Source organism: Cydia strobilella, chromosome 10 (genome assembly GCF_947568885.1).
Source record: "Cydia strobilella chromosome 10, ilCydStro3.1, whole genome shotgun sequence".
NCBI lineage: Eukaryota > Metazoa > Arthropoda > Insecta > Lepidoptera > Tortricidae > Cydia > Cydia strobilella.
In genome coordinates, this window is record NC_086050.1 from 18,893,403 (window position 1) to 18,911,728 (window position 18,326).

General features: G+C 37.1%; 1 protein-coding gene across 1 annotated transcript in view; it reads left to right on the forward strand.

Annotated features, from left to right (window-relative positions):
• LOC134744728 (uncharacterized) overlaps nucleotides 1-16,582 on the forward strand; it is a 30,158-nt gene extending 13,576 nt beyond the window's left edge. The window contains exons 5-7 of the mRNA XM_063678648.1: nucleotides 7,087-7,276; nucleotides 14,494-14,674; nucleotides 15,669-16,582. Of these exons, the coding sequence (XP_063534718.1) occupies nucleotides 7,087-7,276; nucleotides 14,494-14,674; nucleotides 15,669-15,710 (413 nt within the window). The 3' untranslated portion in view covers nucleotides 15,711-16,582. The remainder of the gene's footprint in view (nucleotides 1-7,086; nucleotides 7,277-14,493; nucleotides 14,675-15,668) is intronic.
• Nucleotides 16,583-18,326: the final 1,744 nt, after the last annotated feature.

Here is an 18,326-nt window from a genome sequence, read left to right on the forward strand (position 1 = left end):
ATGGTCTACCACAATATGGCATGCAAAATCTTAGACTAACTTAAAATAATAATCTAAATAATCTAATTACAATGTTTTAGGTTAGTTTAATTTTTATACTCTATGTTTAGGTAGTTATTTATTTAATTTTAAATTGTATTTCAATAAAAATTCCTTAAATATTACAATTAAAATGTCAGGTTATCAAAATATTCATTCAGATTATAAAATGGTCTTATTAGTAGAAATGATTTTAATTTCTTGGAAAAGTCAATAATATTATCACATTGCCTAATGTCCTCATTTAAAAAATTATAAATTTTAATTCCTATGTATTCCAGACTACTTTTGAAATGTGAATAATTTTTAGATTCTGGTAATTGTATGTCAAATTTATGTCTTAATCTAGGGTGTCTATTTTTGTTTTTACATGCAAGTCGGGTCTTATTTTTATAAACAAAAATACAGACTAAGTATATGTAAAGCGATATCACTGTCAATATTTTATGCTTCACAAATAGAGGACGGCAATGTTCAAGTGGCTTCGCCTTATCAACATATCTCACAACCTTTTTTTGTAAAATCAAAACAGGTTTCACATGGACACTGTTACCCCAGACCTCAAGGCCATATCGCATTAGGCTTTCAAAATATGCAAAATAAACTGTTTTAAGTGCAGATGAGCTAAAAATTTTAGAGAGGCTTTTCAGGGTGTAACAGGCGGAGGCTAATTTTTTTCTTAGAAGTTCTATATGAGTGGACCAGCGCAATTGTGTGTCTAAATGTATACCTAAGAACTTAACATTAGCGGCTTTTGCTACTAGTAGAGGCAGATCATACGGTATGCTATTTGTGTGTCTAAGAAAAGGAAAATATACCGTTTTGTCTAAATTTATTTTAAGACCATTACAATCAAACCAGTAGGATAATTCCTCCCAAGTTTCGCCTATTTGAGTTTCAAGTAAATTCATATTTTCATTACCTATTATTATACTTGTGTCATCTGCGTAAAGATAAGGTGTACCATGAGTTATATTGGATTGCAAGTCATTGATAAAAATAATAAATAGTAAAGGCCCTAAGACAGATCCTTGGGGGACTCCACAGTCAATTGCTGTCTTAGTAGAATTAACATAACTAACACAACCGGAATTATCTACATTAACTATTTGAACAAACTGGGTTCTATCCGTTAAGTAAGATATCAGTAATTTTAGAGTTGGTCCACGGATTCCGTAATATTGCAACTTATCAATTAATATTTTGTGGTTGACACAGTCAAAAGCTTTACTTAGATCGCAAAAGATACCCGCACATTTATAATTTTGGTTAAGATTGTTCATAACGTCTAGGACCAATTCAGTAATAGCTGCTACTGTATTTCGATTCTGTCTAAAGCCAAATTGTTGAGAACAAAAGTAATTGCATTTTTCAAAGTGATTAATAATTCTATTTGCAATTGCCTTTTCAAAAATTTTGGAAAATACAGTCAGCAAAGAAATAGGACGATAATTCGATATCTCCTCTTTACTATCCTTTTTATGCAAAGGAATCACTTTTGCAGTTTTAAATTGGATTGGAAAAATCCCATCACAAATACACGTATTGAAAATGTCACACAGCGGTGCGCAAATAGCTTCTATGTTATGTTTGATCAGAGTCGTACTTATATCATCCGGACCGCATGAACTTGTGTTTTTCAGTAGCTTGACGATTCTTATGATTTCAAAATCATCAACGGGTGACATAAAAGCAGATTTAGTATTATTTATGTGACTGTTTCGTAAAAGATTCATATGTTCACTACCATGATCTGAATTGATTTTGAAGACTTTACCCACGTTAACAAAGTATTCATTAAAAATGTTGCTTACTCTTGTAGGATCATCAATTATATCATTATTAACCCGGAGTTTGATTGTACTTTTGTCAGAAATTGATTTCTTGGCAGTATTTTCATTCACTATTCTCCATATGGCCTTACTTTTTGACTTTGCCCTTTTTATTGCAGTTTTAATGTGTATGTTTTTTGCTGTAAAAATCAGTTTCTTTAAGATACCGTTGTAAGATTTGTATATCTGTCTAAGATTACTGTCGTTCCTAAATTTACGCATTGCTAATAGTAATGACCTTTTCCTTCTGCATGATACTTTAATTCCTCGTGTTATCCAGGACTTTTGGTGATTCCGTAGTTTTACTTGTCTAAGAGGAAAGTGCTTATCAATTAAGTTATACATTATATCATAGAACGCTTTAACTTTTCCATCACATGTATTTTCATTGTACAAGTCACTCCAAGAAGTTATTTCTAAGTCTGTTTTGAAATTCTTTAAAGCACTTTGGGAGTATATTCGTTTAACTTGAACCCTTATTTGCTGGACTGGCAGTATTAATTGATCGTGGAAAACTACGGTTTGAGCGTCATGATCTGAAAAACTGCAAGGGACTACTTGGCCTTTATACCTATCGTTATCACCCATATCTGTAAAGATATTGTCCACTAAAGTTTGAGATGTCTCTGTAACGCGAGTGTAGTTTCTTATCGTAGGCCTCATATTATGCTCTAGAAGAACTTGCAAAAAATCTTTAGTTACATTTGTTTTGCCTTTTAAATCGATGTTGAAATCCCCACACAGGATGGAGCAATTATTTTTATTGTTACTTAGAAATAACTCTAACTGTGTCAAAAATGTTTTAATGTCACTATTTGGACTTCGGTAAACTGTACTAAGATGTATTTTGGGCATGTTTCGAAGTTGAACTGTCAGACAACATACCTCAAAAACTTTTTCCTTATAGTATCTTTCAACATTATATACATTGCAACTCTTAAATATGTCGTCTCTAGCAATAAGGTCCCGTTTTCACCCTTTGGGTACGGAACCAGGTAACTTCGCTATGCTTAGAAGCCGTAGAAAACAAGGAAATTGCGATTTTGTCGGTGAAATATTGCGTTTATGTATATTGTTGCCGTACGATATATTTTTTAAATAAAATGTAAGGAATCGAATTTGGGTTTTTTTTTTCGTATTTTGAAGTAATTTTTTTTTTAACTGAAGTATTGTATTTATTTATTATTCCCATATATTTTTTATATTTCCAATTTTATTGCGATAAATTGCTCATTTTCTATGGGTTCTAGGTGCCTGAACCGCTCGGCTATCCGGTCGCAGAAAATAATTTAATTTGTTCTTAAAGTCGTGTCAATATGTTTTTTGTAAACGTTGGCTTGTAAAGATGTTGATGAACTGCATTTTTTACACATTACACGTGAAAACTGTGAAAATGCTTCTCGTTATGGGCGCTCCGTCAAAAACAATAGCTGCCACTCACACGCCACGTCAACGTAACGTCAAAAGTGTCAAAACGTTAATGTTGACATATTTTCATCTCCGGGCTTTGACGGATTACTCTGTCAATGATGTTGAAGCAATGCATGGTGCGAAATTCGAAGAGAATTTATTAAAATACATATATGTATATAACATGTATATAAGCTTATATACATTATATACTCTAACAAACTTAAACAACATAGCTCATTAGTTACATACGCAAAATTATTAATACATACATACATACATATAATCACGCCTATTTCCCGGAGGGTAGGCAGAGACCACGGATTTCCACTTGCTACGATCCTGGCATACCACTTTCGCTTCCTTCACTTTCATAACATTCCTCATACACTCTCGCCGGTTTAGGGTGCTCTTGAACTAGCCTTTCTTCAGGATTTCCCCGATCTAATCAGAGAAATTCCGCCGAGGTCTGCCCCTTCCAAGTCTTCCAACTCCCGTTTCTACCTCTCCCTTATACACTCTCTTTGTTAGCCTTCTTTCACTCATTCTTTCCTCGTGTCCAAACCATCTCAACGTACCTTTCTCAATTTTTGTCACTACATCTTCGTTCAGTCCAAAGTTCAGTCCACACATTTCCCTTATCATTAATTATCGTATAATTATTATTATACGATAATAAATCCCGTAGAGAGTACAGATTTTCCTTTTTAGGAGTTCATCAATTGACCGAGCGACGTGAAAGTTTCCGTTTCTGCTTGGACAACAACGCTTTCGCAGCATGTCTGTCTGCCTGTTTTTCCCGTTGATTTCCTCTATAACTTTGTAAAAATTTTTTTTTATAGATTCTCGTGAAATTTTGTGAGGTAGGTATTGCGTTAATTTGAAGATTTTTTTGTCTATTGAGTTTATAGAAATTTTCTAAAATGGCAGTCTTGAGGATTTGCATTTGCAAGGTCTGCAGCTCCGGAACCACCAGTATTTAATAGTACCTACTTACCTATTGGTGAAAAAATTAGAAATTTAAGCAAGTCGATTACATATATTTATAATTTGTAATTGTATAATTGTAATTGAGTAATTTGTGAAACACAGACGCTTAGCTTGCGCTTCGCGCTCACTCGGTCCATTACGGTTTTTTTTAAGAAAAGTGTCAGTTTCGTATCTGTTGTTTGTCTTATATTTAATAAGTTTTTTGACAAAAAATTCATTTATACAAGCTTTTATCGCTGACTGTTCTTTTCTTTCAACAGGCAACTAATAAGTACTTATCGAGACAATTATATTAAACCCAAACACAATTAGGTTGCGTTGTTTCATCTTCATTACAGAATTCCTATGGCCACCTGTCTCCATCATCAGAGTAGCTCGATGGTACCATAATATTTCATTGTCACCCAACTTACATATATGTGAAATTTCAGCTAAAGATGTGGGTGTAGCTTGCAACATTTGACCTGAACTTACATACGTATTATATACATACTATCTATCTATCTATATAAGCCCTTTATCCTGAACTCAAATTTTTCTTCCTTTCTTTAGTAGTTTTTGCTTTGTTTTACCTTATCATATATATTTTTGATACATTTTTTCTATTTTTATTATAATATGTCTCTAAGTTCAGTGTGCCTCCTGGCAAAGGCCTCCTCTAACTCCTTTCATTGCTTTCTATCATTCGCTACTCTTCTCCAGTTTGGTCCAGCTGTCAGTTTGAGTTCGTCTTCCCACCTCTTGTACTGTCTTCCTCTATTCCTTTTACCGTCTCTAGGATACCAATGTGTTACTATCTTACATACATACATTGCAAGTTAAATAAAACCTTATAAAACAATGTAAATTTTGTTATTAGTAAGACAACACTGCGTCGAGCTGGCCTGATTGCCGGGGGCTTGTATCGCAAACATTTGCTCTCAACAAATCGACTGGAAGCAAAACATTTGCTCCGTTCTAATTTAGTGTTACGTTTGTTGTACAACTACAGAGGGTGGTGATTTAAAAACCGGCCAAGTGCGAGTCGGACTCGCGCACCGAGGGTTCCGTACTGTTTAGTATTTGTTTTTATAGCGGCAACAGGAATACATCATCTGTGAAAATTTCAACTGTCTAGCTATCACGGTTCATGAGATACAGCCTGGTGACAGACAGACGGACAGACAGACGGACAGCGGAGTCTTAGTAATAGGGTCCCGTTTTTATCCTTTGGGTACGGAACCCTAAAAAGGAGCAGTTCCGTTAATCAATCAGCAGCAAGGGCCTGACACTCTTTGATAGGGAAAGATAGTCTTATTGCGATTCCTACAAGAGGAAATAGACAATAGTCCCGTTTTGTCCTTATCATCGACCGGGTGGCATCATAGGTAGGCGATGGCGAAATACCAAAATTTATAAGAGTGAAAGAGAAAAAATCCTATGCTGCCCAAATTGTACATGAATATTCTTTCTCTTACCCCCGGTCGCTCGGAGCGCGTCTATAACTACTTGTATATACTACGTCAATGATCAATCATCTATACAGAGACAGACGGTGTTCTGCTTTTTCGCAGAAGTTTTATTGTCCAAATTTCACTTGCCAATCATCTTTTCGCAGATTGTCGATTAACATTAAGCAATTTTTTTTTATACTACGTCGGTGGCAAACAAGCATACGCCCCGCCTGATGTTAAGCAGTCTCCGTAGCCTATGTACGCCTGCAACTCCAGAGGAGTTACATGCGCGTTGCCGACCCTAACACTCCTCTCCCTCGAGCTCTGGCAACCTTACTCACCGGCAGGAACACAACACTAATTTTCATTATGATAACGTTTTACTTGGTAGAATCATTGTTAAGTAAATTATTATTATGATATACAATATTGTGAATAGGAAGACTTATTTTGCCAAATCATTTAATTATCTAAATATTTATTAATACGATATCGTCTAGTCATTTGACAGAGTTTTATTTTTCGTATTGGATAAGTTTTTTATATCCCCCCCACTTGTTTATAGTCATTAATTATATTAAGGAATGGCATGTTCAATAATAATTTAAATTTAAATTTTAACGTACTACTCGTATCATATTTGATTACAAATCTCACTATTCATGCAATTTCAAAAGCGTCCGTATTTTCAGCAAAGGGCGTAATCCATTGCACTGGAATAACAGTCTCAGGCTAATAACGTATTCCGGACGCGAAATCTTGAAACCGTAATTCCGGCGCGATCTATTATGTAGAGCTACAATCAACAGTGAAATACCTATTTAAACGGTTTGGGTGCTTTGGTCTCAATTATCTTTAAAATATTTACCAGTAAATTCTTAGTTCTTAACCTTTGTATGTTATTGTGTAGTAATAGGAGAAAGGCGCCTAAAAAAACACAATCTTACACAAATCGAACTAACCCCACAACAAGCTCAAAAAGGCTTATGTTGTAGGTATTAGACGACGATACAATAATAGGTAGATAGATATAGATAAATACTTTAATACATAGAAAACATCCATATCTTACACATGAACAAATATTTGTGATGAATGCCATTACCACGATTTAAACCCGGGACCATCGGCTTCATAGATAGGTTCACTATCCACTAAGCCAGACCGGTCGTCAAACCCTTTAATTTCATGTATATTCACATGAAATTAAAACTCTACATATAGTCAAACCAGATTGGAAGTAAATAAGAACCAAAAAAACTACATCCTTTTCGTTCGGGTGCTAGAACCAGTGTAAGACGAAGGTGATAATCTCTGTCTAAGTTTGAAATGAGACAGTCCTTTGACAAACTATACTTATCAAGTTTTATGTTATTCCGCAGGAGTTCAATACATCCGCGACTGCCCCGCCGAGCCCAGAATCCCCGTGTACATGGTGGTCGGCGGCGCGGCGGGCGGCGCCGGCATCTGCTGGTTGCTATGGGCACAGCTGGCTAGTAGATCTTCAACTTCTGATGCCAGTGTGCCGGAGAAAATACTGGCGTATACCCTGACAATATTCCTCATGGGATGGTAAGTACCTATTTCTGATTTACTGACTGACATGTCAGGTCGCCAGTAGGTCCAATGGTGACGTGAAAAATATAGCTAGTGCCCAGAAAAAGATATTGCCTTGATGTGAAGGTTGGTTACTGTGGGCACGGCTTGCTAGCAGATCTTCTACTTCTAATGCCAGTGTGCCGAAGAATACTGGCGTAAGGATACCTTGATTATTTCTCATGGGAGAAACTGTAGGGTAGGATTACTGATTAATGAGTCAGCTTGCTAGTAAGTAGGTCGTATTTGATACAAAGATGAAATTAATTGCAAAAGTTCGGTATCAAACCTATATTGGAGTTTTGAATGATTCACGGTTAGTTTCACTAGACTTATATAGACCGGGATATAGACCAAAAAATACAAAAGCTCATAAATAATACAAAAGGCACAGAATAACTAATAGTACTACCGTATACCGTAACTTATAACCGCGCACGAACCGTGAATCTTCTTAGCGCGCCGCAGTTTTATGACCGAGCTGCGAGTGTCGGCACAGGGTTGTCACTTGACAAGTTTTTGTACCTATACCTACTGATTTATTATTTTTAAGATAAATATGTAGGAATTACAAACGTTGATTCTGTAAACATACAATTTTTAGCCGGAGATAGTATGTCTGATTTTCACGGAAGTAGGTATGCCACAGAAGTATGTGTAGTTTGAAAATATGTCGGTCAATATAGTCCGGAATTAAAAAAAAAGTTTTTTCTGCTTCTTTGTTCTTCCGTTTATTCAGACATCCGTAAACAGAACATTATCTTTTATACAGATTAGATCGCGATTTAGGTTTCGAAGCCATTGCGTATTTACAATTTTGCGCGAGCGCCACGTGACACGACTATCGTGCGAGCCGAGCGGCAGCCCACTGCCATACTCCTTCCCGGGCGGTGCGCCGGCCAAATATACCTAAACTGCGCAGTGAAACCCCTCTGCAAAAGGTAATCACGGTCTATATCCCGGTCAATATAAGTCTAGTCAAACCTATATTGAATTACACACATAATAAAATAAAATAAAAAAGTTTTTATTCTACCATAAATATGAATTTCTCTAACATTATATTGATAACTTCTTCCTCGCGTTGTCACGGCATTTTGCCACGGTTCATGGGAGCCTGGGGACCGCTTGGCAACTAATACGAAATATCGTTTGATCGCTCAGTCGCTTTTCGAAATGCGAGGAAACCGGACTAATCCCAATAAAGCCTAGTTTCTCTGGGTTGAAAGGTCAGATGGCAGTCGCTTTCGTAAAAACTAGTGCCTATGGCAATACTTGCGATTAGTTGCCTAGCGGACCCCAGGCTCCTATGAGCCGAGGCAAAATACCGGAACAACGCGAGAAAGATGGTAATCATGAAGGTATTCTGGCCGAAACTCTTTCCACATACATAATTTATCGATACTCACGGTCAAAATGATGAAAACTACCTATATATCAAGTTGTCTAAACAGATCGATCTCCCGTCTACATAATACGTAAATATTATTTTATTTGGATATTATTATTTTCCTCATATCAGGTGTGTAGGCTTGACCGAGAATTTTCGTAGAAGCCTGTTAAAAACACCGAATATAAGGCTTATGTCTACAATACCCGGCCTTTGACATCGGAATTGTGTATACAAACAGGATTGGCCGGGTGAGTCTTAGGATTTTTCCGTTAAATAAAATCGGTCCCGATAATAGGATATTATAATGATAAGCCAGGTTCTTGGATTCTTTTGTTGAGAAAGGTTACCTTGATAAAATTTTTGGAACGTGGGTTCATAGAATTCTTGGTTGTTTTTTTTTTAATAAACATATTCATATCCAGAGGCCGTGAGTTCAAGTCTCACCCAAGGCAGTAATTTTTCCACTTTTAAATTTATTCTAAGCTTAATAGCATCGATCGCAGACGTTTCTGCTTGTTAAAAATTAATAAACATATTTATTGTTTACCTAACTAGCTTCTGCCCGGGACTTGGTCTGCGTGGAACGATGATAATGATTAATAAAAACTATCCCTTGTCCTTTCCCGGGCCTCTAGCTATCTCCATACCGATTTTACCAGAGGTAGTAGACAGGAAAACAGAGAGACAGAATAAAGCATAAAAGAAATAAACAAATGCCGAACCATTTTACTTGTGCACTTCATTTCGGCGGGACCTAGACTTTCATGATCGACTAATTGGTTGATTAGAAAAAGTATAGGTACTTCACGTAAAAGTTGAAAGATGTCTTCTTCTGAATAAACGCTTTCCTAAAGAGCTTCACACATTGGGTATCAGTATCTCCTTGACGACCCAGATACGTTGGTACAGGCTTTCTATGATTTTGGTCAGGCAGTCGTTTATTTTAGGTTATTTCCCACCACGCTTATGTATTCCTATACGTAGTCGCTACTCAAGACCCTTTCTGCTGAACTCTAATACTAGTAGATAACTAGTATATAGATAGAAACACTGGGCCCATGGTCGACCGACACAAAACAGTTTACAAAGGAAGTGTCGGTCAGACTAATAGGTGTCTCGGGCGACCACAGGGCGGGCTCCTTCTTTGCACAGATATTAAGTCTGGCGGTGCAAAGGGGCAACGCCGCCAGCATTCTAGGTTCCATTCCAGAGGCGGGTAGTTTGGGAGAGGTATTTTATATTTAGTAGGTATTTAGATTTGGTTTTAATTTTTGTGTAATCAATTTATAGTAATGTAATTGTAATTTATTCAATAAATAAAAGAGAATAGTTCGTATATAGATAATGTAATAATTCTGATTAAATCAGAGATCACTTACTTATAATAATGGAATATGGAAATAATAATATCAGTTGTCGACGGCATACCTGCTGAATCAAACCTAATTAATAATTCCGTCCCGGGAATTTGTCTTATTCAATTCCTATTTGTATTAATACACAACATAATATTCCTCAAAGTGACACAGAGGCAACGTGAAAAAACATGAGGAAATTTAAATATTTTTTTACCAACCTATTTACTGTCGAACACTTTTCAATTAAGTTTAGGGCTTTAATCTTAGATTAATTTGAAGAAGTTGTTTGTAACCGGAGATATCTCGACCCAATATTCCCATTTATTCCCACTAGACCTATAACGCTTTAAACTCGAGTTTTGAATACATATTCGATCGGGGATCGGGTCGGGAGAACGGGTTTTACGGTCCGGAATTTAAGGTAACAACAATGAAATTAAATGGCGGTATACCCGTTCGTATAATTATATATGTAGATCTATAACGACCCAAATTACTCTCCAAACCTTATGTTCGAACATACAGAGCATTCCGACCGATCCCTATTTCCAATTACTTAATCTACCAAAATTGTTGCTCACAACATCAACATCCGTAACAGAAAAGTTGTTCAATTTACCGTATTTACATGCGATAAATTCCAAATTCAAACTAGGTTTATGGCTTTGTTTTCTATAAGTAATGAACATATTGCTTTATTAGATTATAAACTCAACCTAAAACTGTAGGACTATTGCCGCGAAACGGATATTGAAACGGTAACGTTTGGAAAGTAAATATCTAACCAAACTCCAATGAAGGGATAAATCTAAACTCCAACATTGAGAATGGCTTTTCTTTACCACCAGCTTTAGATCCAGTGGTCGATCTGATAAACGAACACACAAGACTGGGTAAATAGTTGTAATGTGCATCTAGCTTTATCAGCTCATCTAGCATGTGTAACGAAACTTAATTTTGTAATCTTTATTTGTATGTGGGAAGTTTTTCACTATGTAATTTTGAGAGAGACTATTCTCCTTTGATGTTTTTGTAATACCCGTCTAATATTCGCTGACCACGAGCGATAATAGAGCTCGAAACATTAGGATGTAGTTTTAAATTCATAATTAGCGATATCTTCATCGACCTAGCGTTTTTCTGGCCTAGCGCCAGCGTCCGCTTTCCTACTCAATCTTCTCGACTTTGCCCGGTCTTCGGCATCCTCAGGTGTGAGATTGTTCTCTTGCATGTCCGCTATAACGACGTTCAGCCAACGCTTCTTAGGGCTACCGCAGCCGCGTGATCTAGGGCTTTGGACAGTGAGGTTGAAGCATCTGTTTCCGACGTAGTCCACCGGTTTGCGGCTTATATGACCATAACACCGTAGGCGACTTTCCTGCAGCTTATCCGGTACGTCACGGATTCCGAGGCTGCCACGGATGTTGTAAGTAGCGATATAATCAGTTTAAATTGTGTTACCTATTTCATGAATAACTACGAGTATTAATATTAAGTCAATCTCAAATTAAACTCGCTACGTAACTATTTCCATAGAAGTTATATATTACTTTAAGAAGTTGCCAGACCGTGATTCACTAATTTTGCTTTGACTTCCAATGTTTGTGTTGTTAGTACATCGTTCATGCTAATAGATTCATCTAGTGCAAGTTTTCTTGCAATTATTGACTTTAAAACTTGAGCGTCCTAACTGCTTGAAATTAAATTCATTTATATGCAGAAATATATAAAATTACTAGACACATGAGATTGCTGCTGTACAAGCAGAAAGGATGATTCACATTAGACCGGGCCGTGACCGGGCCGGAGCTTCCGGCGCTAACTTTTCTATGACATGACAGGTGATCACGTGATGCTTTCCATAGAAAACGAAGCGCCGGAAGCTCCGGTCCGGACACGGCCCGGTCTAACGTGAGTCATCCTTAAATCTATATTTTACGTTCTGTTTAGTAGGTATTTATATGCCCGTAATATTTAACTTCTTATAAAATCAGTTTGAATTTAAAATTCAATTCGATAATATATAGTGTGTTAACACGTTGTAATACTACAATCTACAATTTTGTTTCTAGGTTCACATAATAATAATGTTTATAGGTTAAGTAACTTTTTTTATATTGTGTTTTCTGTATTCGCTGTTGTGGCAATAAATATATCTTCTTTCTTCTTTCTTTCTTAGTTCTGTTAAAAACAATCATATAGAGGACCGCGTTGGAGGTTCCACGAAAATTTCCCACTTCACGCCCAAGAGCAGGAAAATGCTAATACACGCATTACACGCAGCCTACAGTTCATTCATAAAAGTACTTCAAGTAATCCGTTTTTCATTCATATCAAGAATAACAAAATCTCGTGAATAAATAAGCTTATAACGTCTTCTTAGATTCACCTAAGATTAAATAATTATAGTTCAAGTGGTACAAACCCCTTTCAAGCCAGCGATATTTCTCCATAATATAATTCCGTAAGACAAGATTAGCTGAGCGAAATGTCAAGTTTGCATGCAGAGAACACTTTAAAGTTGAGTAAGTTTCCCCGCAATACAATTCCATAAGACAGGATTAAGTGTTAGTATGCAAAGTAACATGCTAGGTAGAAATATGTATTCGAATTATGCTTCAGGATTAACTTCCATAAAGAGAAAATGCGTTTTCACTGAGGCGATATGGAAAACTAGGTCTAACTAGGGTAAACTTATTCGGAGGCTAGAGTCTCTTTGAGTTGAGCTTTAAAAAGACTCGACAAAAGACTTGACTCGGGACTTAAAGGACTTGAAAGTTTTTAAAGCGCAGACTCTCGTAAAAACGAGTCGAATTCTTTAAATTTTGATTCAAAAGACTCTAGTAAGGATTAAGAAACACTAATAAGTATTTATCAAAGTGAACTTAATGTCCTTCTTGTACATTTTTACATTGCCCTTGGGTACTACATGCAAGAGTAGCGATTATGCAGCTCGAATATTCGAACGCCAAATGCAATTTAGTTGCACCTTTTACCGTCTTGTTAAGGAGCACGACAAATTTATTGCGAAGCATCAGAGAAACCCACACAGTGTTAAAGTACAAGACAGTTTTTTTTTTTCGTAAAATGCTTGGAATCATTTTCCCGTATACGTTATCTTATCTTATCTTATAATTTCGGGGGCCCTTGCGGATACACTTCGACCCATAGGGATCTTTTGTGCAGTTACCCCCTAGGAAAGATCCGTCCGCTACTCAAGAGCTTTCCCCACCATCTCCATATGCCGGATGATGGACCTTATGGGTAGCGTTTTGAATTCCTTTGGTTCCAGGTAGCCTGTTCTTTGTCTGGCGAGGGCGTGACATTCACACATAAGGTGCTCTATTGTCTCTTCCCCTTCGCCACACATACGACAATCGGTGTTGTCCCGTATACGTTAAAAGTTAGTTGAAGTAAATAACTTCAAAAGCAGGCAGGCATGACGCAGATGTGACATGTAAACTATGTTTTTATAAAGAAATAAATGAATGAATGCAAAGGACTTTGGTAAATTCTTATACAAAAGAGTAAATACAAAATGTCACGTTCTAAGGCAGAGTTTACTTATCAATTATCATGCTATACTGAAAGCTTTAATTTAAATTAAAAGCAACGGAGCTTGAACCGCTCAAACTGCAAGTTCATGATGAATTGACGGAATCTCAGCGCAAATTGCTGAATCCTTTTATTTGCTCGGCCCTGTGGGTCTAACTTAATGAACCTTTACATTTTTCAAGTCCTTAATTTGTTTACTTTGTAGAATAAATTGTTATTCCTGCCCAGCTGCGCTCTGCGAAGCTCAGGTTGTGTTTTTGACCGGGCTACGTTTTTGTCCACATTCTATGTGCCATATTAAAATGTGCCTACTTTGCTCCCCACTGGGCAATTGTGCTCCAATAGTTATTATAGGTACCTATATGAAAATTATATCACAACCTCATACCAGTGTTACGTGTACGTGATAACTTCGCTGAGCTGTTTCCACTAGAGCTGCGCTAAGCGAGGATAGCTAAATAAAGTGTTTCTATTGGTTCATAAACGTATCGCTACACATCCTCGGACATCTCTGCTGACAACGCAGCCTTATTCCACTGATACGTTTTCTAGATAAGGCTTTATACTTATGTATATTATTTTAATAACAAAACTTCCGTGAGACAGACATATGAAATATATTAATAACGGGTCACTCACGTATCCGCGCGGCGTATCAGGGCGCCGGTCCGTCACCGTCAACGCAAGCTCCTGATAACACTCCTCGGTACAGAGTGAAATATGTCGTGTTTTTCGACTTAAAATACGTGAGTGACCCGTTATTAATATATTTAATATACTTATATTATTAGTGAAGAGAGAGGTCGCGAGTATGATTTTTTCCATTTTCCCTATAAATTCAAAATGTACAAGATAACGAAAACTTTAACTGACCTCTTCCTCCCCAGGTTCGGTTTCGGCAACCTCTGGACGCTGGACATCATGTGGCCGGACTTCGCGCCGACTCTCTTCGAGCCCAACAAGTGGTGCCACCCGACCCTTTACGTGTTCGCGCTGACGCAACTGGGCGTGGTGTGGGGGGTGCTCGCGTTGATGGTACTGCTATTTATGGCGCTGGTTGTCTGCCAGGTAATTGTAACCTAAATAAATTAGGAAATATTATTAATCAAAACTACTAAAGGACATTAAGGATCAAATATTATAAAAATAAAACTAGAAGTAAACCTAAAATAAAATTAATTATAATTTTAGCAAACTAACAGGCAATGTATAGGTAGGTATATAAAAGGCCTTTGTCCCGTTCCGACTGTCACCTGGTCCAAACGTACCAAAAATACTAGCCGCAATGCCGCGTTGCACGGCCAGCGTTATTTGCTGGACCAGGTAAGAGCCGGAACGGGGGTCGCAGCCCCTATCCCTCAAACGCCGCCCCAAAGTTTTTATAAATGTTTTGGCCTCCGCACAAATAATGGAATATTATGGAAGTAGCCAGGTTTTCACATGTTGTCTGTACGGTGCAACTGAAAAATGACAAAATATATTTTATCAATCCAGGCTTCGTCAAAATTATAACTGATTAACAATACTATTCTGGACCGTGGCTGGCTGAATCTATTGAACCAGGTACGATCGGGAACGTAGATCGCAACCGATATCTCTTAAAGGATGACTCACGTTACACCGGGACGTGTCCGGGCCGGAGCCTCCGGCGCTTTCTTTTCTATGACATGACAGGTAATCACGTGATACTTTCCATAGAAAACGAAGCGACGGAAGCTCCGGCCCAGACACGGCCCGGTCTAACGTAAGTCATCCTTAAGTTTCACTTGTGTGGTCACTGTGTTGTGTGGTTTTAAGCTCTTGATTTTCGTCAGCAAAAAAATATCTCAACAATTCCCATATTTTATTTTTGATGACCACTCCCATGTTTATCACAGAATAAGTAATAGTATTATCATACAGAACGGCCACGCACCGCCCCGCCCGACTCAAATTACCTCGCCTCGCGACAGAAATCTGGCGGACTGCTGCCAGACGTGCCGTTCACACATAGAAACGCAAGTGATTTTTGATGTATAGCGTGTTCGCCCTGTGACTTTATCAACAATTTTATGTTGTTCAGGTATTCGGTTGCGGCTGGCTCGGACCGCCTCGGTACAAGTAGCAACGGCGGAGCGTTGTGCTGGAGCTCTGGCACCGCAACATTAACAACACCATGGACGTGGCCGGCGCGTTACTGCCCTTCACCCAGCTAGCTCGGCCCGAGCTCACAATCCACGTCCAGGAGGTGCTTACCCAAGCCGACAGAGACGCTAAAGTGATCCCACAGATCAATGAACCTGAGAGTGAGAGAGTGAATAAGCAGGCCTGATGGTTGCTGGTCGTGTCGAAGCACGTGCATTTTGAGACGCGCGATCAGATTTTTTACTTCTGAGAATGCTTACTCATTACTCAAGTTTATTTGCGTGGTTTGAGTTTAAAAGCTACTGGAGGTTGCACGAGGAATATAAAGGTCTGCTTGGAGTTTCCCTTTAAAGTAACTGTTAAGTTAAAGAACAAAAGGAAGGACAAATGGCGTCGTTCATAAACGCGTAACAAGCCTCAATTAGCTATTAGTCGTTTGGAAGAAAGGGATAAAACATAAATTTACTAATTTGACTGAAATTGAATTGAAATTAATTGAGGCTTGTAAAATTTTATGTATATCTAAGGAAGAAAGAAAAGAAAAATTATGAGTGTTATAATTCAAGGTCGTATTTCCTTGCTTCAATTGTTTCGTGTAACTTCTAGTTATTTTGTAAGTTGGTATCTAACGTAGTTTTTATGTACAACGAATATTGAATAGCGTTAGTTTTGTTGTAAATAGTATCTGGATTAAACCAGCGATGTAAATTTGGATTATCGGTATTAAAAACATATATAGAGTATTATTTATAAATTCTATATAGTTTTGTATAGATTATTTTGTGTGCACCAATATTTGTATACCCACCTTGAGTTCGATTCCAATTTAACAACTTGTTACGGTTTTGATCTCATTTTGATACGACCTTAAATGTAGTAGCAGTAGTAGTATTTAATTTTGTAAGCAATATGGGTAAATGCCTGAAATAAAAGCTTTTTATTTTTATAATTTTATTTATTTATATCGCTCACGCTAATCCATGCGGGATGCAAAATGAAGTAAAAGTCGTGCGTGAGATGCGCGCCAATCACCAAGACCAGTTTTATCAAAACCAGTTCAAAATCACAACAAATTGTTACATTAGAATCGGCCTTGTGTCGATATTTTTGAATGCGTGTTTGTCTTTATCTTAATGTTGTCCGAGTTATCGTAGGTAGTGATGAAGATTACTCGAGATACTTTTATCTCCACCGTCTGACGGCCCAATTCTAACAATACTTATAAGATGACACAGCGATACGATACTGATTTCTCAGTACCTATCAAAAGTGACATATCAACCAAAAACGTCACTTTTGACACCGACAGATCGGTATCGAATCGATGTGACATCTTATAAGCATTGTTCGAATTGGGCCGTGAGTGATTGTCTAATACCTATTTTTTACAATGAAATGTCTTATGCGTAATGCCCCAAGGTTCACGACACAGGTTCGACCTTGTATTTACATATTATGTAGTTAATTTCAATTTAATTTCTAAGGTTTCATGACATGTCAATTTGGAAAATAAACATATTTGTAATTGTAATTAATTTTATCTGAAAACGTTCGTAATCAAGAATATTTTAACATGATTTAGATTTAAAGGGGCCTACTGACTATCAGACCGCCGGACGATATCGGCCTGTCAGTTAGAATAAAAATTTGACAGTTCCGAACAACTGACAGGCCGATATCGTCCGGCGGACTGATAGTTAGTGGGCCCCTTAATATTCATTGACTGATTAAAGTTAAAACAATTTAAATCATAAATGTCACTTAGGTTATAATTTTAGTCATATTTAATACTTTTCGTAGAAATTAGTATCTCGAGATTGATCAAAAATCGCAAAAAACTGCATGGAAACAGGCTTTAATAGAGATTTCGTGAATATGACTACATATTTTTATAGAAAAATATATTATATCATGTAAAGCGTTGGTGTGCTTATTAGTAAAATTTCATTTTAAATAAATTGAGCACAAAATCTCTACTAAATGGGTCAAAATTCGCACTTAAACTATCGTGAGACATATTTCAAAATATTTATCAGTACGGTTTTTACTCACTATTATTTTTAGTCGCTTTTGGCGACATGTTTCGGATTCTTTGGGAATCCATCCTCAGGCACGAGTGTCCGCGGCGGTTGTACGTCGTGCACTGCCCGAAACAATCCAAACAATCCGAAACATGTCGCCAAAAGCGACTAAAAACAATAGTGAGTAAAAACCGTACTGATAAATATTTTGGGTCAAAATTCTTTTCGTTGTGTTATTTCTGACCACTCTGTCACGCTTGTATTTCCGTCTTCCATCAAATAAATAAAAAAATCGAGTGCTATCGCATCTTTCTAGCTGTAGATTATATTTTAAACGGGAAAAATTAAGGACTTTTTATGTCACACAAAAAACTCCACTCCGTCACATTTTTTGGGGACAAAAACAAGACTAAGAAAATAATTTTGACCCTAATATGGCATATACATTGAATATTTATAGTGTAATAAATGAAACTAATTAAGCCCATATATATATGTTTATTTTTAACACATTTTCTTAGCTAAAGAACCATCTCTAAGTGGAATTTCGTACATTGACCTCTGGAACGTACTGT